A 24,529-nucleotide genomic window follows, 5' to 3' on the forward strand; every position below is an offset into this window, starting at 1 on the left:
GGGGACTCTGTGAGGTGACCGGTGGGGACTCTGTGAGGTGACCCGGTGGGGACTCTGTGAGGTGACCCGGTGGGGACTCTGTGAGGTGACCGGATGGGGACTCTGTGAGGTGACCGGATGGGGACTCTGTGAGGTGACCGGGTGGGGACTCTGTGAGGTGACCGGGTGGGGACTCTGTGAGGTGACCCGGTGGGGACTCTGTGAGGTGACCCGGTGGGGACTCTGTGAGGTGACCCAGTGGGGACTCTGTGAGGTGACCCGGTGGGGACTCTGTGAGGTGACCGGGTGGGGACTCTGTGAGGTGACCGGGTGGGGACTCTGTGAGGTGACCCGGTGGGGACTCTGTGAGGTGACCCGGTGGGGACTCTGTGAGGTGCCTGGGTCCATCTGTAGCTGAGCAGGTTACCTCCTCTGTCCTGTAGGGAGTGTAACCGGCGGCAGAAGGTCTTCCCAGTGGTAAACAGCTTCTACGCAGCTACTTTTCTTCACCTGGCACGTGTGTGGAGGACCCAGCAGAAGACTATCTCAGACTCAGGCTTTGTCCTCAAAGGTGGGCACCTCCTCTCCTCCTGTGTCCAGGGCCACAGAGCTCTGGATATAACTACTGCATTATACACAGAGCCAGTGGGCTCGAGGCCTTGTGCCATCCAGAGTCCCCACTCTCTATTCCAGACTTGGAAGTATTGGCCAAGAAGAGCCCAAGACGGCTGCTCAAGACCCTGGATGTCTACCTAGCCCGGGCGTCAAAGGGACAGGCCTCCTTGTTGGGGGCACAGACGTGCCCTGGATCGCAAGGGCCTCACTCCAAGGACCTCACCTTCACGGGCGTGTGCGACCTCCCCTGTCATTCACTTGAGGGGTCAGGCTTGCTTTGACCCTCCACAGGGACCGCTCCTAGGAAGGCAGGCTGGGTCGCTGGAGCTTTCAGAACCTTAGCCCTCTGCGCCTCTGCAGGTGAGGTTAGGAAGCTCTGGGGTGTGGGGAGTGACCCTAAGACTCTGCACCAGCATAGCACTTTGAGGCAGCTAGAATTAACCTCCATGCCACCTTTGAAGCAAGGAGTTTTCTGTCACTCCCAGCTGGGCTCCCGATATCTCAGTGGAAGTGAACAGTCCATAACGTAGGACCGCCCTGTCTGAACTGTCTACACATCCGCACCTAGGTGGGGAGGGGTCCCTGGAAGCAGCCGCTAGGATTCTGACCACCCCCCCCCCCCAGCGGCTGTGGTTGGAATTAGAAGGGCAGAGACAGCAATATAGCTTCAGCCAGCAGGGGGCAGCACAACACAGGAAAAAGTGACTGCCCAGTAGGCCGGCCCCTCTTTTCCTCCAGCCTCCATGATTTTCAGGACACTTGTTCCCACCCTTCTCCCCTTTCCCTTCTCCTCCTTTGCCCATCACTGTTTGTACTCTAAAAGTGGGTGCAGCTGGCTAGAATAGTACTCGAGGCGCCCCATCCCCACCGCCCACAGGCTGGGGCTCCGTGGAGACCACTGGTGATCTAGCCTGGCTGAGAGGCGGTGTAAACTCACCCCACCAGCAGTTTTAGAATAAAGAAATTGTTTTACTCTCTAGTGTTTTGTTCCAAGACAGTTCTTCCGGGGCCTCCCCGTGCCCTGCCGCCTGGGCACCAGCCTGAGCCTGGCAGGTTAGAGCACTGGGGTGCAGAGGGTCTGCAGACTCCACAGCGCCCCAGGGGGAGGCGCTTCCTGCACCTTTTTCTTTGTCATTATTGTTTGTGTGTTTGGCATGGAGTGTGGGGGGACACACGTAACTCCTGAGCGGAGGTCAGAACACGGCTTTGTGAAGGGGGTTCTCTTCCTTCCGCGTCTAAGTTCTGGGGATTACAGCCAGGTCACCAGGCTTTTGTGGCAAGCCTCCTATCTGCTAAGGCACCTTGCTCGCCGGCCCGAGACTTCCTACAGGCTGTGGCCAGTAAGCACGGTGGCTCTTGTTAAGGCTGACTCGTGCCGGCTTCCACATCAGTTTTCCCTGCATTTGCTCTCAGTGCTGGCTGTTCTACCCCTCGCCTAGCGCCCTCGCCTAGCTGCCCCGCCCCCACCCCCCACCCCCGCCCACCTAGTCCCCTCGCCTAGCCTCCCTCCCCCTAGTCCATTCGCCTAGTCCCCCCCAGCCCCCTCGCCTAGCCGCCTGCCCCCGCCTAGCCCCCCTCCCGCCTAGCCCCCCTCCCGCCTAGCCCCCTCGCCTAGCCCTCCTCCGCCCCCCACCCCCGCCTAGCCCCCTAGAGCCTCAGGCCGCCTGTGCTCTTCTCTGCTTCCCAGAGTAGAGCCTACATCTACCTCTACTTCTGTTTCAGGCCACTCCAGATCTGGCCCAGAGGTGGCACCAATAGAGCGTGCTTGTGACATGTCCGCCATTTGTCCCTAAGTCATATTTACAGGGTTTCACAGAATGTGTTGTTGCCACATCACTTCCTCCAGTCCCTATATTTGGCAACCAGCAGAGACACCAGGGAGGCAAGTCAGGCCCATGTCCGTCTGTGCGCTTCCTTCCTTACCGTGCCTTGCCCTGTCCCTGAGTCTGGCAGGCTGCAAGCACAGGACCCCAGCATAGCAGGGCCTAAACCACACAGGCGCTCCGAGGGTCTACACCCCCAGCAGGGGCCCTGCATCCAGACCAGAGTACACACAGCTCCAGGCAGGAATCAGTTCACTGATGGGCTGAGGTGGAGATAGGCCTCAAGTAGCTGAAAAGCTTTGTTTTTTCTGGGCACAGAGAGGACACCCTTCCACGGGAGTTCTTAACTACGCCAGAATTGCTGAGGGGTTCCATGCCTTCCTCTCTCCCTGGCATATGCTCCTGCGTGGCACAGCCACAGCCTTCTCCCAGCTGGGAATGTGAGACTTGAACGAAACCCTGGCCTGAAAGTGATGCTGAGGCCTGGCACGGTGCCGCCTCCTATTAGGTTCTTCTGGGCATGGTGGGGGTTGGACAGCGCCCCACTGGGAGTCCTGGTCCTGCAGAGCCTGGGCTGGGCCCCTGGAAGCTGTGGAATTGTCAGCTGCAATCCACTCAGCCGCCCCCATGGGGATCAACCTGACTGAACAGGCGGGACAAAAATCAAGCCAGGACAAGGGAACAGAATGTGTCTCCTTTATTGAGCATCCAGACATCAGTCACCTCGATGCTGACTCAGCAGCCGGAGGGGAAGAAGCAGACAGGTGGTGCGAGGCAGGGGAGCAGGGATGGGGGCACACACCCTCACTTCCAGTCCTTGAAGAACTGCTTGAAGATGGGGCTCTCTCGGCCTTGGGGCAGGATCTCCACCTGCAGTGGGAGAAAGGCTCAGCTCACAGGCTGCTCACCTCGCTGCTGAGAAGGGGGAAAAGCTCAGCTCACGGGCTGCTCACCTCGCTGCTGAGGAGGGGGAAAAGCTCAGCTCACAGGCTGCTCACCTCGCTGCTGAGGAGGGGGAAAAGCTCAGCTCACAGGCTGCTCACCTTGCTGCTGAGGAGGGAGAAAAGCTCAGCTCACGGCTGCTCACCTCGCTGCTGAGGAGGGGGAAAAGCTCAGCTCACAGGCTGCTCACCTCGCTGCTGAGGAGGGGGGAAAAGCTCAGCTCACAGGCTGCTCACCTCTGCTTCTGAGGAGGGGGAAAAGCTCAGCTCACGGGCTGCTCACCTCGCTGCTGAGGAGGGGGACCACTGACCAGGTAGGCAAGGACTTAGGTAAGCCGTAACCAAGGGAGCCTCAGCTGCGCTTGCCAGCTGTGTCTCCTGAGAGACGGCTCCTTTGTGGCTCGGCATTCTCGTCATGCCCTACGGTGTCCTGCCACACCAGAGACTAAGGTGCCTGGGCCTTTCCCCGTGTATGCCATCAACTAAAAGGTCCAAATCCTCAAGGGGCCCATGGTCACTAATCTCACTTGCGCTGTGGTTTTGGATACCTCTCCGCACACATACACACTTCGGTGGGTTTTCTTAGAGGATTACAGGAAGGAAACACTCTAAAGGGGTCCCTCACCCAGCATGGTTTAGGAGGGAAAAGGCAACTTTACCTCATGAGTGGACAACCCACCTCACAAATGTTCATAAGCATCGCTCCAATGTCCACAGTGCAGAACCCAGTGGGCAGCTCCCACCATGGGATAATGTGCTCCAGTCTTTCTCTAGAGTGTCCCTTAGAGCTCCAGTCTCTCTGGAGTGTCCCTTAGCTTGAATTTGTTAAATAAACTACTGCTCAGACTGCCTGTCTCTTGACTAAACTCATCTGAGAAGACAAGAGCCCTGTAACACCAGGTGAGAGGCCAAAAGCAGTCTAGGCCGGTCCTAAGAAGACAGACAAGATACAAGACCACAGGACACAGGCTGAGGAAATGCTGCTTCAAGGATCCGCTCAGTCCGTTAGACAGATGCCACCATTTGGTGCCTCACACCTGTGATGTCAGCACTTGCGAGGCTGAGGCAGGAGAATTGTTGTGAGTTTAAGGTCGGTGGGCGGGGGGGCCATGAGTCGTGAATTCTAAAGTAATCTGGACAATGGAGTGACCCCCACAGTCTCAAAAATGGGGAAGGGAGAACGTAGCCCAATTGGTAGAGTGCATGCTACGCACAAAGCCCCGGGTTCGATTCCCTGCACCGCATAAACCAAGTGTGGTGGCACACGCCTGCAATTCTAGAACCTGGGAAGTGGAAGCAAGGTCAGAAGTTCAAGGTCATCCTTGAGAGAGTTTGAGGCCAGCCTGGGCCTCAAGACCCTGGGGGAGAAAGGCAGCATGCAAATGACTTGTGTAGCCACCATGCTGGGGCACTAGTGCTGGGGAGAGACACAGCCACCAGTGACACTCTCTGTCCTTTGGACTCCCAGGGTTCTCTTTGAAAAGTTTTTGTTGTTGTTGTTGTTGTTTTGGTGGTGGTGGTGCTTTTGCTTTTTGTTTTGTTTTGTTTTGGTTTTAGTTTTTTGAGACAGGGTTTCTCTGTGTAGCCTTGGCTGTCCTGGACTCACTCTGTAGACCAGGCTGACCTCAAACTCACATCAATCCACCTGCCTCTGCCTCCTGAGTGCTGAGATTAAAGGTGTGCACCACCATGCCTGGCCCTTTGGGTGTGTTGTTGTTGTTGTTTGTTGTTTGGTTTTTTGTTTTTTTTTTTTAAGCACAGAAGGACTGAAAAGGCCTGTCCACTTAACAGGTCTGCTCCACCCTGAGCTGCCCTGCTCTTGTCCAGTCAGCGGGTAGGGAGCGACAGGAAGGGTCCCAGGAGGAGGTGGGGACATGGCTGTGTCCTCACCTGAGTGTCTGGGGAATATCTCATCCGAGAGATGAAGCCGTCGGCCACTTGGAGGGCCGCCTGCCGCTCCTTCTCATTAGCTTTTCGCCCTGAAACACAGGAACAAGATTTCAAAACAGGAAGAGGATAGCCAGGGCTGACTGGAGAGGGTTTGCCCAGCGTTCCTGCTCTGCACTCTGTCCCTAGCACCACAGAAAGCCATCTGCAAGCCCCGCGCCCCGCCACACACACACAGGAGTGGAGGCAGGAGGATGAGAGCCAGCTTCCTGTCTTCAGCCTGGGCTGCAGAGACACTGGGGTGTCCCGGAAATCCTCTAGTCAGAACACCTGACAGTGTATAAAACATACCCAGAGTACCCAAGAATGCTAGGGGCTCCTTGGGGGTATGAAGTCAGCCACTTAATACTTTTCACAGAAAGCTGGCAGCTCTAAGCTAAGATTAAATAAATAACAAATGAATAAATAAAACTTCTCTTCTGCCTGGATCAGCAGAATCTTCTGGCTCTGATCAAGCTGGCCTTCAGGAGGGTCCTCCTAGACCTCAAGCTGTAAGGCCAGAAGGCTGGGACAATGGCTCAGTGGTTAGGGGCACTTGCTTCTCTCGCAGAGGACCTGAGTTCGATTCCCATCACCCACATGGCACTCAGAACCATCTGTAATTCCAGTTTCAGAAGATCCAGTTCTGCCTTCTGGCTTTTGAGGACGCCACACACACATGGATCACAGACGTGCATGCAAGAAAAACACTCTAAATACACATAAGAAGAAAAACTCAGCTGGGCATGGTGGCGCACGCCTTTAATCCCAGCACTCAGGAGGCAGAGGCAGGTGGATTGCTGTGAGTTTGAGGCCAGCCTGGTCTACAAAGTGAATCTAGGATAGCCAAGGCTACACAGAGAAATCCTGTCTTGGAAAAAAAACAACAAAAAAACAAAAGAAGGGGGCTGGAGAGATGGCTCAGCGGTTAAGAGCATTGACTGCTAATCCAGAGGTCCTGAGTTCAATTCCCAGCAACCACATGGTGGCTTATAACCATCTCTAATGTGATAATGGCGCCCTCTTCTGGCTTGTAGGAGTACATGCAGGCAGAGCACTGTATACATAATTAAATCTTAAAAAAAGAAAGAAAGAAAGAAAAGAAAAAAGCAAAAGAAACAAAGAAGAAAAATTCTAGGTCCAGGGCCTCCCTTCCCTGGGGCCTCTTGCCTTCTGTGTGTGCACAGAGTTACAGATAACACTGTTCTTTTTGTGGGAAACTAAATAGGACACAGAGTACAATTTCTTAAAGAGAAATTCTTATAGACGCCCACAAGGCCAAGAGCCAACATGCTTGCTGACAAAATGCTTATAAAATTGAAGACTGCACAGAATCCACCCACGTATGCTGGCAATCCTTAGGGCACAAGCTGGGCTTCAAGCTGAGGCATTTTGACAAGGAAACAGAGCCAGGCATGGTGGCCAGGTCTCAGGCCACTGTTAAAGTCCTGTGAACCACAAAGTATCTGTGTTCTGGCATCCATGGGCACTTGTCTTCCTGCCTTCCAAGCTTCCTGTCCCACAGTTTCCTTTTCTAGACTGATTCCTCTCTTGGGGACTACAGACACTCACAGGATCTCAGCATCAGCTCCATGGCTTACAGTGCCTCTGCAGGAAGGAAAAGGCAGCCTCCGGGCAAGGGACATAGCTCGCTCAGTTGGCAGAGTGTTTGCCTGCCACGCCCTGGGTTCCATCCCGAGCACCAGAGAAAAACAAACACGATAGTACATGCCTCCCAGATGGAGGCAGGAGGATCAGGAGTTCAAAGCCATTCTTGGCTACATAACAAGTCAGAGGCCAGCCTGGGCTACGTGACACCTTGTCTTAAAAAAAAAAGGGAAAGGGCTAGAAAGAAGGCTCAGTGGTTAACAGCACTTGCTGCTTTTGCAGAGGACCAGAGTTCAGTTCCAAGCACCAACATCAGGAGACTCAAAACAGCTTTTAACTTCAGATGCAAGGAATCTGATGGCCCTCTCCTGGCTTCCATGGGTACCCACAAGCATGTGTGTGTGAGAGAGGACATGTACATGCACAGGAAAATTTAAAAAATAAAAATAAATATAAACAAAAGAGCAACAAAGAACCCAAACCTCAGCTGAGGGAGCGAACTGCCTAGGCCTTCCCAGGAACCAGCAAGAACAAGCCGGCTCCCAGGATCATGCTGTCCCAGATTGCCATGGTCAAAGCAAGAAGCCAGGTCCTGCACACAGCAGCCTTTCTCCTTCCAGCAGATACAATCTCTTGGAAAAACACACGGCCTGCAAGCTTACCACATACTACATAAAGTGCCTACTAAGCCCATCTAAAATTTACTTCTATTACACTTAATGAAGACCCTCAAGTTGAGGCCCCATCCCCCAGAGCACTGGGGCACATGCATGCTATAGGTGTGCCCTGGGAACATGTTAAGTACACGCTTGCTCAGGCTCCAGGCCAGACATGGTCAAGCTGAGTGTCTGAGATGGGCCCAGCCAGGCGCTGAACAGGCCCTGAGATTGGCTGAGGTTCTCAAAATAGCTGAGCCTGCTGGGTTCCGCGCAGCTGCAGGGCCCTCCGGCTGACGTGCCGAAGCCCGCTGCAGGGCCCTCATGGCAGCTGCAGGCCTCTCAGGTGCACACAGACCAAAGCTACACATACCCTTCCAGATGTAGATTTTGCCACAGAGCCCGTTGTCCAGAACGAAGCAGTCGTCTGCGATCAGCAGTTCAGAGGCAAAGGGGCTGGAGTCAGCCACCTTGGTTAGATTCATCTGTCCAGTGGCATCAGAGACCTGGAGAGGAAGGACAGTTCCAGTGTGACACGCACACTCCAGCCCTTACCCTAAACCAAGGAGTGGGTTACCCAGACCCGCTCCCCACCCCCCCACCCCCACCCCCCGCCCCGTTGTGTTTACCAGTCCAGAGGAAACAGGAAGAGAGCCCCACCCCCCAAAAGCAAGCTCCAGACAATATCAGTGTAGTCTAGAGGCCACGACTCCCCTAGGGGAAAAGGTGAGTTCCGCGCCACAAGCATCTGCATGGGGCCTCAAGTCAAGACAATCTCAGAATTAGCTTCCAACCTTCACCAAGGATCCGGAAGTGAATGCCATTCACCTCAGAGGGCCGTCACCTGCTTCCTTCCCACATATCTCTCCTCCAACCCCCCACAAACCTGCCTGATTCCTGGCCCAGCCTTCTCACAGCCTCCGCCTCCCTCCCGTTCCGTGCCCCTGCCACCCACAGATGCTCTGTGCAGGATCCTGTGCCAGGCTATTCCCCAACAGGCCTGCAGCGCGCACCTTATACAGGGCTGCAGCCTGGGCGTTGGTCCGGTCAGCTGTGATGTCTTCCTCAGGATTTCCCTCCTTCAGAGCAGGCTTGGGGCCCAGAACCTGCAGAGCCAGACAGAATTACTTGGGTATCCGTTCAGATTTCCCACGTCACCACATGCAGGGCCACCTGTGTCCTGCACTGAGGTACAGGGAAAAGCAATAGGCCAGCCCATCCGCCAGACAGCCTCTTCCCCCAAGGCTGAACCCCACTCAAAGGAACCTCTTATCCCCATCACACAAAGATACCCCATGAGTGAGTCACAGGGCTGAGTAGGGCTCCAGATAAGCCCCCCCATGACACACACGCACACACACATGCACACACACACACACATGCACACACACACATATATATATACATACATGCATGCACACACACAGGCACACACATGCACAAATGCACACACACAGGTACACATGCACACAGGCACAAACAGGCACACACATACACACACACACACACACACACACACACACACACACCTGAATCATCTCAGCTGGCTCCTCTCCGTCGGTGATGATTTCCACCCGGGCCTTGCCCTGCCGCTCGCTGTCCCTGATGGCCAGGGCCAGGTCCCTCGCCTTGTTGCGCTCCAGGATGTTCGACTTTCCCCCACACCAGGCAAAGATGTTCTGTAGAGAGGCCAGATAGGCTCATCATGTGAGGGTGGGGGCATCCTACCCCCTCTGAAAAATTGTCCCCACAGGCAGGGAAAGCAAGGAAAGTGGTGGCATGCACCTTTGATCCCAATACCAAGAGGCGTAGGCACGTAGATGTCTGTATTTTCCTGATTTACACAGTGGGTTCCAGGACAGCAAGGGCTACACAGTGCGACTCCGTGGGGGGGGGGGGCGGGGGTCCTCAAAACAAGCAAACTAAATCCCAAGAAGTCAGGGCCACTCAACTGAGGCCTCTGAGAAAGGCAGAAACAAAACTCCACAAGAGAATTTCCTGGGCTCAGGGGTTAAGAGCGCTCAGGGCTCTTCTAGAGGACCCAGCTTCAAGTCCCAGCACCCACAAAGTGGCTCACAAGCACCTATAGTTTCAGAGGATCCAATGCCCTCTTCTGATTTTGTTTTGTTTTGTTTTTCGAGACAGGGTTTCTCTGAGTAACAGCCCTTGGCTGTCCTAGACTTGCTTTGTAGACCAGGCTGGTCTTGAACTCACAGAGATCCACCTGCCTCTGCCTCTGCTTCCCGAGTGCTGGCACTAAAGGCATGTGCCACCATTCCTACTTCCTCTTCTGAATTTCAAGGGAACTGGGCACATATGTGGTACCCATAAATACATGTAGGCACAACACTCATAAAATAAATCTAAAAGAAAAATGTGATGAGTGCTTCTTGCCCTCGTGCCACCTCCGCACCACGTGTTTTTCCTCCACAGCACTGACCAGCATCTATAAATCATCTTATAAATTATCTACTGGGGCTGGAGAGATGGCTCAGTGGGGGCCCTGAGTTCTGTTCTGAGCACCCACAAAGGGCAATTCACAACTGCCAGTAACTCCAGCCCTAGCGCCCTCTTCTGGCCTCTTCTGGTATCTGCATTCACATGTACATGGATGGGACGGTTCACCGGAACACGGGTCCTAGCTTCTGACCTCATCTCCCTCTTCCCCAGCCCCCCAGCCTATCCTGTCAGCCACTTTACCCACCTGACCCAGGTCCAGGATGAAGCAGTCCCCGGTGTTGAAGCTGCCCCAGCTCAGTGCCCTCTCGGTGGCACGGATGTTCTTTTTCCCTTTAACCTGGTAGAGCTTCCTGATGGCTGCCGGAGCGGCCCCGGTGGTCGTCTTATGAAATGCTGACTCCACACCACCTTCCTGCAGCCCAGAAGACCGGCCTGAGTGGCCCTCAGAGGCAACCCAGAGCCCTCTGCTGTGTCACCGCGTTCTGGGAGACGCGAGAAGGGGCCGACTAATCCACCAGGTGTGCCCGGGACATAACCACCCAGAAACACGAGACGGCTCTGAGAGAGACCATGGCAATGAGGGCTCGGAGGTGGGTCTCACCTGGTACTTGAGGCCGCGTGGGAAGTAGCTCATGAAGAGGTCCGACTCGTTACCTTGAACCTCACGGTGCTGCACCGGCCTCTCCCCAAGCAGGGTGTTGAGGTGCACGGCCAGCACAGCACAGGCACCCTGCTCATCTCGGGACGACTGCTGACCTAGGATGGATGGGAGGTGATAGGCAGAGGTCCCCTGAGACCCACTGCAACCTCCATCCCTGCCTTGGAACAAGCCCAGACCAGACCCTTTTACCTATCCACAGGTGCAGGTGGGAGACTTCTTCTGGGCCATTGTGAAGCACGAGGTAGGAATCGCCAGAGAAAAAGATGCCATGGTTCTCTTGTGCGATGGGCACCGGCTTCAGCTTCTCCACGCGCCATATGTGTAGGCCTGGGTCCTGCACTGAGGCTGGGAACGGAGAGCCACTGTGGGAAGAAACGGTTGGGGTTGGTAGTGGCTCCCGTGAGGAGTGGGCTCGAGTAGAGAGCCCTGAGCAGGCCTGGAGCCTGAGGTCTGCGGATAGTGAGAGCAGTGAGGAGAGAAGAGAGCGCGGAGGATGGGGCGCATTGCCTACCTCTGAGGGATGGGCGTGTACATGCTGTTTTCAGACCTGAAAAGAGAAGCCATGATTACCACAAGGGCCATAACAACCAGCTCTCCATCTGCGGGGGTGGGGTGGGGTGGGGTGTGTGGGGGGGGAGCCTTGTAGGTGGTCAAGAATTCTCCCTTTGGGTTTTTGAGCCTTATCAGGTTGTCCTCACAGTCTGTAAGCAGCCGAGGGTGACCTGGGGTTGAGGCAGTTGCTCAGCTGCTAAAGCATTTGCATGACAAACGTGAGGACCAGAGTTTGAATCCTCAGAATCCACATAAGTGTTGGGTGTGCAGACCACTTGTAATTCCAGCCTCAGAGGGCAGAGACAGGGGATTCCCCAAAGCAAGATCAAAACTAGCCACACCATCAAGCTATGGGGTTGATTAAGAGGCCCTGTCTTGGTTGTTGTTCTTGTTGCTTGTTTTTTGAGACAAGGTCTCTCTGTGTAGCCTTGACTGTCCTGCACTTGCTTCGCAGACCAGGCTGGCCTCGAACTCAGAAAGACCCGCCTACCTCCATGCCCGCAGGCCCCGTCCCCCAAGCACTAGCCAAAAGGAAGAGTCCTGACATCTACTGTGGTCCTCCACATGCACGTGCACACATGCTATTGAACCTATATATGTGTGCACACACGCTATTGAACCTATATATGTGTGCACACACATGCAAACATGCAGAAACACAGAGAGGGAGAGAGAGAGAGAGAGAGAGAGAGAGAGAGAGAGAGAGAGAGAGAGAGAATATTTACAAAATAAAAATTTTAAATGTGCCAGGCGTGGTGGCGCACGCCTTTAATCCCAGCACTTGGGAGGCAGAGGCAGGCGGATCGCTGAGAGTTCGAGGCCAGCCAGGTCTACAAAGCGAGTCCAGGACAGCCAAGGCTACACAGAGAGACCCTGTCTCGAAAAAACAAAATAATAATAATAATAATAATAATTTTAAATGTGATGGTGCACGCCTCTAGTCCCAGCACTCAGGAGGCAGAGGCAGGCAGGTCTCCGAGCTCGAGGATGCTGCAGAGATGGCTGAGCACTGAAGAGCACTTGTTACTTTTGCAGAGGATGTGAGTTCAGTTCACAGCACCCATGCAGCAGGCAGCAACCATGTCTACTCCAGTTCTAGAGGACTAAACGACCCCTATGGCCTCCACAGGCACTGCATGCTCATGTGCACAGGCAAAGCTACCCACACAAGAAAATAAAAATAAGTAAAAAGGGTTGGGCATGGTGGCACGCCTGTAATCATAGCCCCCCAGAGGCAGAGGCAGGTGGATCTCTGTGTGTTTGAGGTCAGCCTGGTCTACAAAGCAAGTCCAGGGCAGCCAGGACTACACAGAGAGACCCTGTCTCGAAAAAGAAAATACAAATAAATAAAATTAAAATAAATAAGTAAAAAGTAAGTGAAATATACTAGCACAGACCTGCCATCCTAGCACTTGGGAGCCTAGGCCCCAGGGGATAGTGAGTCACAGAGAGACCCTGCCTCAGAACAGACAGACAGCTAAAGGAGGAAGTGGAGGAAAGCAAAGGAAAAGGTCACTAACGACAGCACACCTAAGTGTCAGCCCAGCACGTGGGGGTGGGGCAGAAGGTTCAGAAGCTCGGGACAGTCAGGCTTCAGGCTAGCCTGTCTTAAAACAACGAAAACCAAAAACGGCCTGGTGTGATAGCACCTCCATACCAGCAATCCAGACAGCAGAAGCGTGAGGATCAGAAGTTCAAGGCTAGCCTCGAGCGCTTAGTGAGGTCAAAGCCAACCTGGGCTTTAAGACACCCTGTCTCCAAAGAGGAAGGGAGGAGGGAGGGAGTGAAGGATGGAAGGAAGGAGTGAGGGAAGGAAGGAGGGAGGGAGGGTAGGAGGGAGGGAGGGTAGGAGGGAGGAAGGGAAGAAAGAAAAGGAGGGAAGGGAGGGAAGGAGGGACAGAGGGAAGAAGGAAGGAAGGAAAACAAGGGGCTTCCACCCAGTTCTTTTGGGAAGAGGTGTCCCAAGGGACATGGAGGGTAAGAGTACAGAGCAGACCCTGCAGACTGGAGCTACAGGCGGGCAGAGGAGACTCTGGCTGGGCCAGCACAGGGCAGGAAACAGGAGCAGGCTGAGCAGCGGCACCACTTTCCTTTTCACTACCAACCTCCCAAACAGAGCAAGGCAGTTTTCCAGCGTAACACTTCCCCCATGGAGGAGGGGACTGGGGATTCTCCTCCATGGGGTGTGCCCATGTGCCCTGCTGTGGGTGGCCCCAGCCCGTGACCCAGGTAGGACCTGATGTCTGTCCCAAACCCAAGTTCAGAAATGAGATCGGCTGAGCCCATAGCTTCACTGTTCTCAGGTCTGTGTTACTAAAATGAGAAATTGGGCCGTGACTCAGAATCAGGTGCCCTCCACTCCAGCCATTGCAGGGTTCTGATGAGGGGGTTTAGCTGTGTCTGCTCCTTCATGACCCCAGATGCTCATTAGAGACACCCGCTCAGGATGGGCAAGATGGCTCATTTGGCAAAGATGCTTGCTGACAAGTCTAAAGTCTTGAGTTCCAACCCCAAGAACCACAGGATGGGAGGAGAGCCAACTCCATAGAGTTGTCTTCTGCACACCGTGACACACACATACACACACAAACAAAAAAACAAATAAATATTTAAAGCCAGGCATGGTGGCGCACGCCTTTAATCCCAGCACTTGGGAGGCAGAGGCAGGCAGATCTCTGTGAGCTCAAGGCCAGCATTGTCTATAAAGCGAGTCCAGGACAGCCAAGACTACACAGAGAAACCCTGTCTCAAAAAAAAAAAAAGTAAATAAATAAATAATTTTTTAAAAATAGCCTGGCACCTTACAAAAGTGCAAAGACTCTGGCTAAATGCCATCAGTCCATCTGAACCTTCTAGACCTTTCTATGTACCTCCTGGTGAGAGGGTCAAACATTGATAAAAGGCTTGAGACAGAAGTCATGTACAGACACTGGCCAGCACCAGCCAATCCCAGTTGGACTCATGTAACAGGATGCTTCTGGACCTGAGAGACCTCAGGCAGGAAAGGTCTGATCCCAACCGGCCACTAATGTGACCATATATAGCCTCATGACTCTGGACTGTTGACCCGCCATTCAGCCCCTGCCTATCAGCTTACGCCCCCATAGTCCACCCAATAAAATACAAGATAGCACACCCTCTTAGAAGCCCCCTAGTTCCCTAGAGCCTTTGACTGGGGGTCCCCGACATTTTGTGTGGACGGTGTTGACACCTGCGTGCAGGCTGTTTCTGCAGAATAAACCATCTTTGCTTTTACATGCTGTTTGAGTCTGGGATCTTCCTTCCGCGATTTTCGGACCCTTACACCTGGTACACTCCTGTTTCCTTGAACAGTCAGTTCAGCTGCAAGGCCCCACAATCCCTATCCCATCATGCCTTACGCAGATCTGGTTCCTCAGCTGTACCTTCCCCCACATGTCTGATCCGTCCTGACTAGCTTCAGCGGGAATCCTGTTAGGTTAGTTTGACAGAACCTCCCTCCCCAACGGCGCTTCCTTTCAGTAATTTTCCATGCACTGACCCTCACCTCCGTCTTGTTCTTGCACACTATGTTGGGTGTGGAGACTAGTCTTTCTCCCACACTGCAAGGCCCTGGTGCTGTGGCTGCTATGCTTACAGTGGTGGTCCTGTTAAAATGTCCTCGTGGTATAAGGAAGGGAATAAGTTTCTTTTATTTCTGTTTTCTTTTGGGACAGTCTCTTGTAGCTTAAGATGACCTTAGGATGACCTTGAACTTCTGATCTCCCCACCCCCCCTTCACCCTCAACTCTCATTAGAGCTGCATCACCTGCAGGCATCACCAGATTCCGTTTATGTAAAGCTAGGGATGGACGGAAGCCAGGGTGATGGCTCAGAGGTTAAGGGCACTGACTGCTCTTCCAGAGGTCCTGAGTTCAATTCCCAGCAACCACATGGTGGCTCACAACCATCTTTAATGTGATCTAATGTCCTCTTCTGGCCTGCAGGTGTACATACAGGCAGAGCACTGTATACATAATAATAAATAATCTTTAAAAGAAAAATTGAAGCCAGGCGTGGCAGCGCATGCCTTTAATCCCAGCACTCTGGAGGCAGAGGCAGGTGGATCACTGTGAGTTTGAGGCCAGCCTGGTCTACAAAGTAAGTCTAGGACAGCCAAGGCTACAGAGAAACTTTGTCTTGGAAAAAAAAAAAAAGAAAAAGGGGGGGGGGAAGAAAAAAGAAAAGAAAAGAAAGAAAGAGAGGCTGGGAGTGGTGGTGCACACTTTTAATCCCAGCACTCAGGAGGCAGAGGAGAGCAGATCTCTTTGAGCACAAGGCCAACCTGGTCTACAAAGTGAGTCCAGGACAGCTAAGTTTATACAGAGAAACCTTGTCAGGGGGGAGGAAAGAGAGGCAGGGATATGGTTCGATGGCACAGTGCTTGTCTAGCACGCATGACGCTGTAAGTCCAGTTCCACAGGTAGAGAAGTGGGGTGCATAGGGGAACACGGGGCTAGCTAAAAGCAGCCTGCACGGATGGAGGTGAGCTGCAGTGTGCGTGAGAGAAGCTGCTGAGCTCACTGAGGCTCCCGCTGCCCCTGCGCCCCCCCCCCCCCATCAGCTGGAGGTCCTGCCTGTGTCCAGGCTGTCCTGGGAAGGGTCTTCCATTCCTGGCTCCTCCTTTGGTCCCACAGCTCCCCAAGCTCCCTCAGTGTGTGTGTCACAGCCCCTGCAGCCCCATGGGCACACATCAACCCTAGCTATCTGAGGGGTAAGCCGGACCGCTCGGGAGCCTCAGCTCCTGTGGGAGTTTTCCCCAGGCCTGTCACACCAGCCTCTGGTTGCAGCCTTGGAGCGCATCCGCCACCTCCTTCTCCTGTCCACAGCGGCAGGGCACCCCCGACACCCCATCACAAGAGACCATTTGCTTCCATTCACTCGAGAACCGTTCTGAGGTCTCCGCACTAGGCAGGCTGTAGGAGAGGAAGCACAGACATGAAGAAGAAAGAGTCTGCGCCTTGTGGCCTGCATAGAGGGCTGAGGGGAAGTGGGGAGCCATCACACGCAGTGAAACCACAGACCAACTTCCGTCATGTAAGACAGTCACATAATCACAGACCAGCACTAGAAAGAGCCTAGAGCTGGGCGGTGGTGGCGCACGCCTCTAATCCCAGCACTCTGGGAGGCAGAGGCAGGTGGATCTCTGTGAGTTCAAAGCCAGCCTGGTCTACAAAGTGAATCCAGGACAATCAAGGCTACACAGGGAAACCCTGTCTTGAAAAACAACAACAACAAAGAGCCTTAGTGCTTAGATAGTCCTAATAGCATGGCAAAGACACCTTTTCTGCAATACCTTTCATCGTCCTTTTCTTGAATGCTTCTGGGGGGGGGGTGGAAATTCACCACCACTTCACGGGCAGCCTCTTCTAGATCTGCCTTTGGGAGCAGGAGGCATTCTGGGACCCAAACCCAGTGCCACGGGGCAGAGCTAGAAAACACTCCACTCCTGAACTACACCGCAGCCGGCCTCCTCTGCTGACGACTGCTCTTTCCCATTGTTTCGTAGTGTGATGAGTTTTAGAGACTGGCTTTCTCCTTGAGACTACTATCCGGTACCTTTGGAGCAGGAACTAAGAGTTTGCCCATGACCTTTGGACATACCTGATTTTGATTGCCTTGTTTGGCTGAACTTCAGTTATTGGATTAGGTGAAACCGAAGTGAGATCCTAGGACCTCAGGACCCAGGCACAGCCTGGAGCAGCCTGGAGGCAGACAGAGCGGGTGGGCTGCTTGGGTGGGGTGTGTGCGAAAGGGGCCCATCAGACTGTCCTGAGTAATGGGGGAGGACATGTGCCCTGCTGACTAGCCCTGGCCCTTAGATTATCTTTAAGGACACACTAGGGGTGGGGGAGCAGGGGCTCACAGGCGGGGATCACTCCTACCTTCCACAAAATGCTTGACCCTATTAATGACTTAAATGTGACCCAGTATTGAGGGAAACCAGGGCAACTTTTGCCCTCGTAGACCCTGAGTCTCAACAGGTCACCTCCCTATCTGCCCCGTTAGTGTGAACTGGAATAGCACCAGCCCTGGGGGAAGAAATGGGGTGTCAATATAACAAAGCACAGGACTTGCTGGACTTTGACCCAGGTTCCTTAGAAGTGGGGACAACAGTGGCTTTGGACCCCAGGCAGTACCCCACACACCAAAGCAGCTCCTGCTCCCTGAACCCCCAGGCTCCATCTCCATCTCCCTCCACACCATCCCCAGATAACCCTCTGCTGGAGGCTGCCAGAACGCACCTCACTTAGTCGGACCTACCTTGCTCCTTCTCCACTCCCTCTAGTCCCGCAGTCTAGGCCTAGCACAGGGCTATCTTGGAGTCAGGCGCTGCCAGATCTGAACTCCCCTCCTGACAGCCTGTGGGGACCTCTCAGACGATCTTGATACCACTTCCCATAGACCAGGATGAGCCCAGATCCCCTAGCTCGCCCCCCCCCGCACCCCTTCCCCCCCCCTACCTCCCGCAGCTGGAACACATCCCACCGGGCCCACTCTGCCTCTGCAGCTGTAAGACTGTATTCAGATAATAATCTGAGCCTGACTTACCTATGCCTGGGGACACCATACCTGCCAGTTCACAGACCCTAACAGCCAGCCTTCACCTATCCACCCGAGAGCAGCCCAGCTAGCCCCTTTCTGCGGGACCCATCCCACTTTTACCTCTCCACAGGCCTTTCTTCTCAATCCTTTTTCTCAGCCTGCCCCACCCAAGCTTCGTACTTCCCTCTTCTCACCGGCTTGTCCCACCCACCTGCCCCACCCATGGGGAGGCTCAGTGCTCTGAGGTCCAAGACTCAGCAATCTCTTTCTCAGGTGCTGGAGCCCACCTCAGTCACAGCAGCCTCAGGCAAGTCGGGTTCTGAACGATTTCAAGGCAGACCAGCAAGGAAAGCCCCCGTTCCACTCACCAGCCTGGGCAGGCACATCTGGCCCGAGTCTGCTCAGCCGTGGCTGGTTAGTCACATTTCCTGGGTTGGGTCACTGGCTCTACACTACTTTTCCTCCCGCCCCCTTGACTAGTTGTCTCATTTCCCTGAGTACATGTGACCTCCTCCTCCTCCTCCTCCTCCTCTCCCTCCTCCTTCTCCTCTTCTTCCTCCCCCTCCCTCTCCCCCTCACCCTTCTCGTTTCTATGTACTTTTTAAAAAACAAAAACAAAAATCAGGGTTTCTCTGTGTAGCCTTGGCTGTACTGGAACTCAATTTGTAGACCAGGCTGATTTTGAAGCGTGTGTGTGTGTGTGTGTGTGTGTGTGTGTGTGTGTGTGTGTGTATGTTCATTCATTATTTTGATTTTGAGACAAGCTCTCATGTAGAGTCAGGATGGCCTTTAAATTATGATGCAGCTGAAGCTGGTCTTGAACTCCTGATCGTCCTGCCTCCTGAGTGCTGCGATTACAGGTGTGCACCACTGCACCCAACAGTTTGTTTTACTGGGACAGTCTTTACTTTAGAACCTAAGCTGCTATGAAACTCAATATGAGCTGGTTGGTGGTGGCGCACACTTTTAATCCCAACACTTGGGAGGCAGAGGCAAGTGGATCTCTGTGAGTTCTAGGCCAGCCTGGTCTACAAAGCAAGTCCAGGCCAGCCAAGGCTACACAGAGAAACCCTGTCTCAAAAACAAAACAAAAACAACAACAAAAACCAAGAAACTCAATATGTAGCCAAGATTGGCTTCAAATATATGACAATCCTCCTGCCTCTGCTCCTTGAGCTCAGGATTACGTGTCCTGATGCACCATGTGTCTTGACACATTTTATGATGCCTCCCCATGCCCCAAATCCTCAGAGACTGCCCCCCTCAGCTTGTCATGGTGATGCATGTTTTTAATCCCAGCAGCACTTGGAAGGCAGAGGCAAGTAGAGCGCTGAGTTCCAGGGCAGCCATGACTACACAGAAAAGCCCTTTCTCAAAAAACAAAAACCCAAAAGCCGGGCATGGTGGCGCATGCCTTTAATCCCAGCACTCGGGAGGCAGAGGCAGGCGGATCGCTGTGAGTTTGAGGCCAGCCTGGTCTGCAAAGTGAGTCCAAAACAGCCAGGGCTACACAGAGGAAACCCTGTCTCAAAAAAACCAAAAAAAAAAAAAAAAAAAAAAAACCCAAAATGAATGAATGAAGACTAACTGCTCCCCGGGTCTGCTGCCTATCACCAGTTGTCCACTGTCACGCAGTCTGGGCACTGGAGAGCTAGGAGGCATCAACAGAAATCAGCATGGTCGGCCACGGGACGTGGTGGCACACCTGTAAAGCCAGCACTTGGGCGGTAGACTGGAGCATCAGATGTTCAGAGTCACCCTTAGTTACACAGAGAGTTCAAAGCCAGCCTGAGGTACATGACACCCTGCCGAGAACCCCTTCCCACATCCTAAAAAAAAAAAAAAAAAAAAAAAAAAAGCAAATAAGCAAGATCAAGCCAGCCAGAATTATAGAACAAAACCATGTCTCAAAGAAGAGAGACAGACAGCGAGAGCCTACAGTTTCAAGCTGAACCCAAAGCAACAGCCTCTCCCCACAGTCACAGGACCATAATTAATAACTAATCTGATCTAGCTTGCTGAAGCAGGAGGCTGAGAAGGATTCCCTCATGAATCCCTAAGTCAGTGGTTCACAACCTTTCTAACGCTGCGACCCTTTAATACAGTTCTTCATGTTGTGGTGACCCTCAACCATAAAGTTATTTTTATTCTATTTCATAGCTGTAATTTTCTAGTTATGAATTGTAATGTAAATATTTTTAGATATAGAGCTTTGCCAAATGGGCCATGACCCACAGGTTGAGAACTGCTGCATTAAAGAAAGACAGTGCAGAGTCTGGGTGAGACCCAGGAAAGTAAGTACCCAGCGGGCAGCCACAGTTGGGTGTCTCAATGCTCAGGGACACTGGAAGAGCGTTGGTCAACAGTCAGTTCCATGTAGGCCTTAGTGCTCAGAGTCAAGGCCTTGGCCCTGGTACAACAGGACCGGAAGCAAGTCTTCCTAGCCATCTGACCATCAAGCCACCTAACATATCTGGCCACTAGAGGGAAGCCTGGAGAAAACAGCGAGCCAAGTGGGTGTGGGAGTAGGTATTTTCTTCTTCCTTTGAGACAGAACCTGACTACGTAGCTCAAGTTGGCCCCAAACCTGTGATCCTCCGGCCTCCATCTTCTGAGTGCTGGGATTACAGGCGTGCACCGCCATGCCATCTAGATGGATGTGTTCTGTGTGCTAACGGACCATCAGAGTGAGAATTAAGTGTTTTCTCAAGGCATTAAATGGAGTCAGTGGAATAGCTCACTGCGTAAAAGCATTTGCATTACATTGAGGACCAGAGTTCAATCCCCAGAACTTACAAGGACAGAATGGACTCTTTTTTTTAATTTTATTTATTGCATATGAGTGCTTTATCTGTGGGAGAGGGTATCAGATTACATTTTAGATGGTTGTAAGCCACCATGTGGTTGCTGGGAATTGAACTCAGGACCTCTGGAAGAGCAGGCGGTGCTCTTAACCACTGAGCTATCTCTCCAGCCCCAGAATGGACCCTTGAAAGATGTCCTCTGGGAAAGTAAAGATAGCTCAGAGGTCAAGAGCACTTGCTGCTCTTCCAGAAGACTGGAGTTTGGTTCCCAGAAGCCATCTCTGGCACCTCACAACAGGATCTGACTCCCTCTTCTGGCCTCAGAGAGCACTGCCCTCACATTTGCATATACAAATAGACACACTATGTTGCTTAAGTTTTGTCAGCTTGACACAAATCTAAACATCTAAGAAAAGGGATTTTTTTTTTTTTTTGGTATTTCGAGACAGGGTTTCTCTGTGTAGCTTGGCTATCCTAGACTCTCTTTGTAGACTAGGCTGGCCTCAAGCTCACAGAGATCTGCCTGCCTCTGCCTCCCAAGTGCTGGAATTAAAGGCGTGCACCACCATGCCCCGCAGAAGAGGGATTCCTAATTGAGAAAACGTCTTCATACGTTTGGCCTGCAGGCAAGTCTGTGGGTCTGTGGGGTATTGTCTTGATTACTGATGGGTAACGGGAGGGTCCAGTCACTGTGGGCAGTGCCACAGTTTAGCAAGGTGGTCCCGGATATTATAAGATCGAGCAAGTTATGAGAAGCAAGCCAGTAAGCACCACTCCTCCATGGCCTCTGCATCAGCTCCTGCCTCCACAGTCCTGCCTTGACTTCCCTTGTTGGAGAGCTGTTCCTGGAAGTATATAATGAAAGAAGCCCTTTCCTCTCCAAGCTGCTTTTTTTTTCTTTGATTTTTCTTTTGTTTTGTTTTGGTTTGGTTTTTTCTTTTAAAAAAAAAATATTTATTTATTAAATATACAGTATTTTGCCTGCATGTACATCTGCATGCCAGAAGAGGGCACCAGATCTCATTGTGGATGGTTATGAGCCATCATGTGGTTGCTGGGAATTGAACTCATGACCTCTGGACGAGCAGTCAGTGCTCTTAACCGCTGAGCCATCTCTCCAGCCCCTTGTTTTGTTTTTTTTCGAGACAGGGCTTCTCTGTGTAGCCTTGGCTGTCCTGGACTCTCTTTGTAAACCAGGCTGGCCTCAAACTAGAAGAGATCTGCCTGCCTCTGCCTCCTTGAGTACTGGGATTAATGCCGTGTGCCACCTTGCCCAGATCCCAAGTTGCTTTTGATCACGGTGTTTTATCACAGCAACAGAAATTCCAATACATACATACATACATACATACATACACACACACACACACACACACACACACACTCTCTCTCTCTCTCTCTCTCTCTCTCTCACACACACACACACACACTAAATCTAAAGCGATTTAGAAAGAAAGTTGTCCTCTGGCCTCCATATGTGCTGTGACATGCAGCCACATAAGATGAATAAGTAAAACTTTAAAAAGTAAGTGTTCTCTCTAAAGAACACAATTTGTGGGCCTGCAGAAATGGCTCAGTGGTTAAGAGCGATGGTTGTTCTTTGAAGACTCAGGTTCCATTCCCAGCACCGACGAGGAGGCTTGTCCCGGTGTCCCAGGCCACTGCAGTCCTAGGGGGTCTAATGCCCTCTTCTGGTCACCCCAAGCACCAGGCAATGCACACTGTATACATACAGGCAAAACACTCATACACATAAAATATAGTGAAAAAACAAAAACAAAAGGCAAAAACACAGCTTTTAGCTGGCATTCAAGTGTCTCCGTGACCAAATGACAGCCCTAAAGCAAAGGTGGTCTGAGCTGAGAATCCAGCAAAGCCTTGTCCCTCACAGAACCACAGCTGGGCACAGAAATTGAGAGAAAGGTTAGGAGTTGTCCTTAGCTGAGCATGGTGGCACATACCTTCAATCCCAGCACTCTGGAGGCAGAGGCAGTGGATCTCTGTGAGTTTGAGGCCAGCCTGGTCTACAGAGCAAGTTCCTAGGACAGCCAGGGCAACATAGAGAAACACTCTCGAAAAACAAAATAAGAGTTGGCCTTTAGGACTGGGGGATACAGCTCAGTAGAGAGTTCATATAGCACACAGGAAACCCTGAGATGCAATCATGGCACAGAAATAAAGATAAAGATGGCCAGGGAGATGGTGGAACCTAGGTGGTCCTTAGATTGAGACCGTAGGTACACACCAGAGGACAAAGATGAATGAAAATCAAAGTTCACGGGCTGGAGAGATGGCCCAGAGGTTAAGAGCACTGGCTGCTCTTTCAGTGGTCCTGAGTTCAATTCCCAGCAACCACATGGTGGCTCACACCCATCTGTAATGAGATCTGATTCCCTCTTCTGGCCAGCAGGTGTATATGCAGGCAGAACACTGTATAAATAATAATAAATAAATAAACTTAAAAAAAAAAAAAGAAAATCACAGTTCACTACACTTGAGCTAAGAGGGTCCTATCACCAAGGGAAGAAGTATTTATGGTTTATTCGTTAAAGAGAGCTCACAGCAAGCCGGGCGTGGTGGCGCACGCCTTTAATCCCAGCACTCGGGAGGCAGAGGCAGGCGGATCGCTGTGAGTTCGAGGCCAGCCTGGTCTACAAAGTGAGTCCAGGACAGCCAAGGCTACACAGAGAAACCCTGTCTCGAAAAACCAAAAAAAAAAAAAAAAAAAAGAGAGCTCACAGCTCTTCCAGAGGACCCAATGTCAGTTCCTAGCGCCTACCTCAGATCACTCACAAGCACGTATGTCTCCAGCCGCCCGGGACCTGACGCCATTCTAGCCCCCACGCGCACACAGAACACACATAATTTAGAAAGAAAAGAGACACTTGATGAGTGTGGGTGATTTAAGTGTGGTAGTTTGCACCTGTAATCCCAGCATTTGGAAAGTGGAGGCAGGAAAATCAGGTTTGCCGTCATCTTTGGCTATGTAGTGAGTTTAATGAAGTCTGGGCTACGTGAGACGCCGTTTCAAAAAGCCAAACCAACAAAAAGATACAAAAGAAAAACAAGGAACTTGCTTCTTTTAAAGACTCAGGTTGGCTCCTGGACCCCAAGCCGCTTCTGTTCTGCCCCACCCACAATTCCCTGTGTCAAGTTCGGGAAAGTACTTTGCCAGTCCTACACGCCTGATCTAGCCTAGGATCAAAATCCAGTAGAGCTTTCGCCCTTAGGAGCCAGGGAAGGTGTGGGGGTGACAGGGAACATGGTACCCCGGGACCCACAGAGTCCCCCCTGGACCCCAAAGTAGAACAGAATCCCCGAGAATGCAACTTACTGACTCTGGACACAGTTGCTTTCCTGGCGACCACCCCTTCACCTCCCTCAGAAAAGTGAGTCATCCAGAAAGGCCAAGCGGCTGGGGCTAACTGGGGGGCGTTCCTTTCCCTTCTGGCAACTGCGCCTCTAGAGAGTGATCACTCAGGGCCTGGTAGGGACCCCAGGGCAGTGGGAAAACTGGGGCTGGGGAGGGTAGCTTCCACTTCCCTTTCATCCCATAGGTCTTTGATCTCCATTAGGGTATCGACTTCTCTTTCTCTTCCTCCTTCTCCCTCTCTCTCTCCCTCTCCTCCTCCTCTTCCTCCTCCTCCACCTTCTTCTTTGGTTTTTCCATACACAGAGTTTCTCTGTGTAATAGCCCTAGCTAACCTGGACTCGCATTATAGACCAGGCTGGCCTCGAACTCACAGAGTTTGACCTGCCTGTGCTTCTGGAGTGCGTGAGCCACCATGCCCAGCTTGGGTACCAACTTCTACAATTCCCGGGAGCACCCACTTAGTCCTTTTGTTTTGTTTCGTTTTGTTTTGTTTCTCTCTGTAACAGCCCTGACTGTCCTGAAACTCGATCTATAGACCGGGCTAGCCTCAAACTCAAGAGATCCGAC

General features: G+C 52.4%; 2 protein-coding genes across 12 annotated transcripts in view; one reads left to right on the forward strand and one right to left on the reverse strand.

Annotated features, from left to right (window-relative positions):
- The window catches only part of ELMOD3 (ELMO domain containing 3), a 32,263-nt gene extending 30,690 nt beyond the window's left edge, over positions 1 to 1,573 (forward strand). For all 8 annotated transcript variants that reach the window (XM_084766560.1, XM_084766559.1, XM_084766561.1 and 5 more), the window contains 2 exons: positions 423 to 550; positions 673 to 1,573. In XM_084766560.1, coding sequence (XP_084622686.1) covers positions 423 to 550; positions 673 to 875 — 331 coding nt within the window. In that variant the 3' untranslated portion in view covers positions 876 to 1,573. The remainder of the gene's footprint in view (positions 1 to 422; positions 551 to 672) is intronic.
- A 1,523-nt stretch (positions 1,574 to 3,096) lies between these two features.
- CAPG (capping actin protein, gelsolin like) lies at positions 3,097 to 18,275 on the reverse strand. 4 transcript variants are annotated; one of them, XM_084766568.1, is made up of 10 exons: positions 18,154 to 18,275; positions 11,181 to 11,216; positions 10,859 to 11,031; positions 10,610 to 10,764; positions 10,253 to 10,420; positions 9,078 to 9,227; positions 8,562 to 8,654; positions 7,922 to 8,054; positions 5,249 to 5,337; positions 3,097 to 3,287 (listed from the first exon to the last, which is right to left on the reverse strand). In XM_084766568.1, the coding sequence occupies exons 2-10, from the start codon at positions 11,201 to 11,203 to the stop codon at positions 3,222 to 3,224; spliced, it is 1,050 nt and encodes a 349-aa protein (XP_084622694.1). In that variant the 5' UTR covers positions 11,204 to 11,216; positions 18,154 to 18,275; the 3' UTR covers positions 3,097 to 3,221. The 4 variants fall into 4 exon arrangements, with proteins under 4 accessions (XP_084622694.1, XP_084622695.1, XP_084622696.1 ...); XM_084766569.1 differs by having other exon boundaries at positions 18,073 to 18,217; XM_084766570.1 differs by lacking the exon at positions 18,154 to 18,275 and adding an exon at positions 17,906 to 18,005.
- Positions 18,276 to 24,529: the final 6,254 nt, after the last annotated feature.

This window comes from Acomys minous (genome assembly GCF_964271855.1).
Source record: "Acomys minous genome assembly, chromosome: 17".
In the NCBI taxonomy this organism is placed as follows: Eukaryota; Metazoa; Chordata; class Mammalia; order Rodentia; family Muridae; genus Acomys; species Acomys minous.

Bases quoted from the DNA above. Each gene is read 5' to 3' on its own strand.
- CAPG (XM_084766568.1), bottom strand. From the start codon at position 11,203: ATGTACACGCCCATCCCTCAGAG. The intron at 10,421-10,609 runs GTGAGACCCACC...TCTGGGCTGCAG, and splicing joins CACGCGGCCTCAAGTACCAG to GAAGGTGGTGTGGAGTCAGC. The intron at 9,228-10,252 runs GTGGGTAAAGTG...GCCTCTCTACAG, and splicing joins TCATCCTGGACCTGGGTCAG to AACATCTTTGCCTGGTGTGG.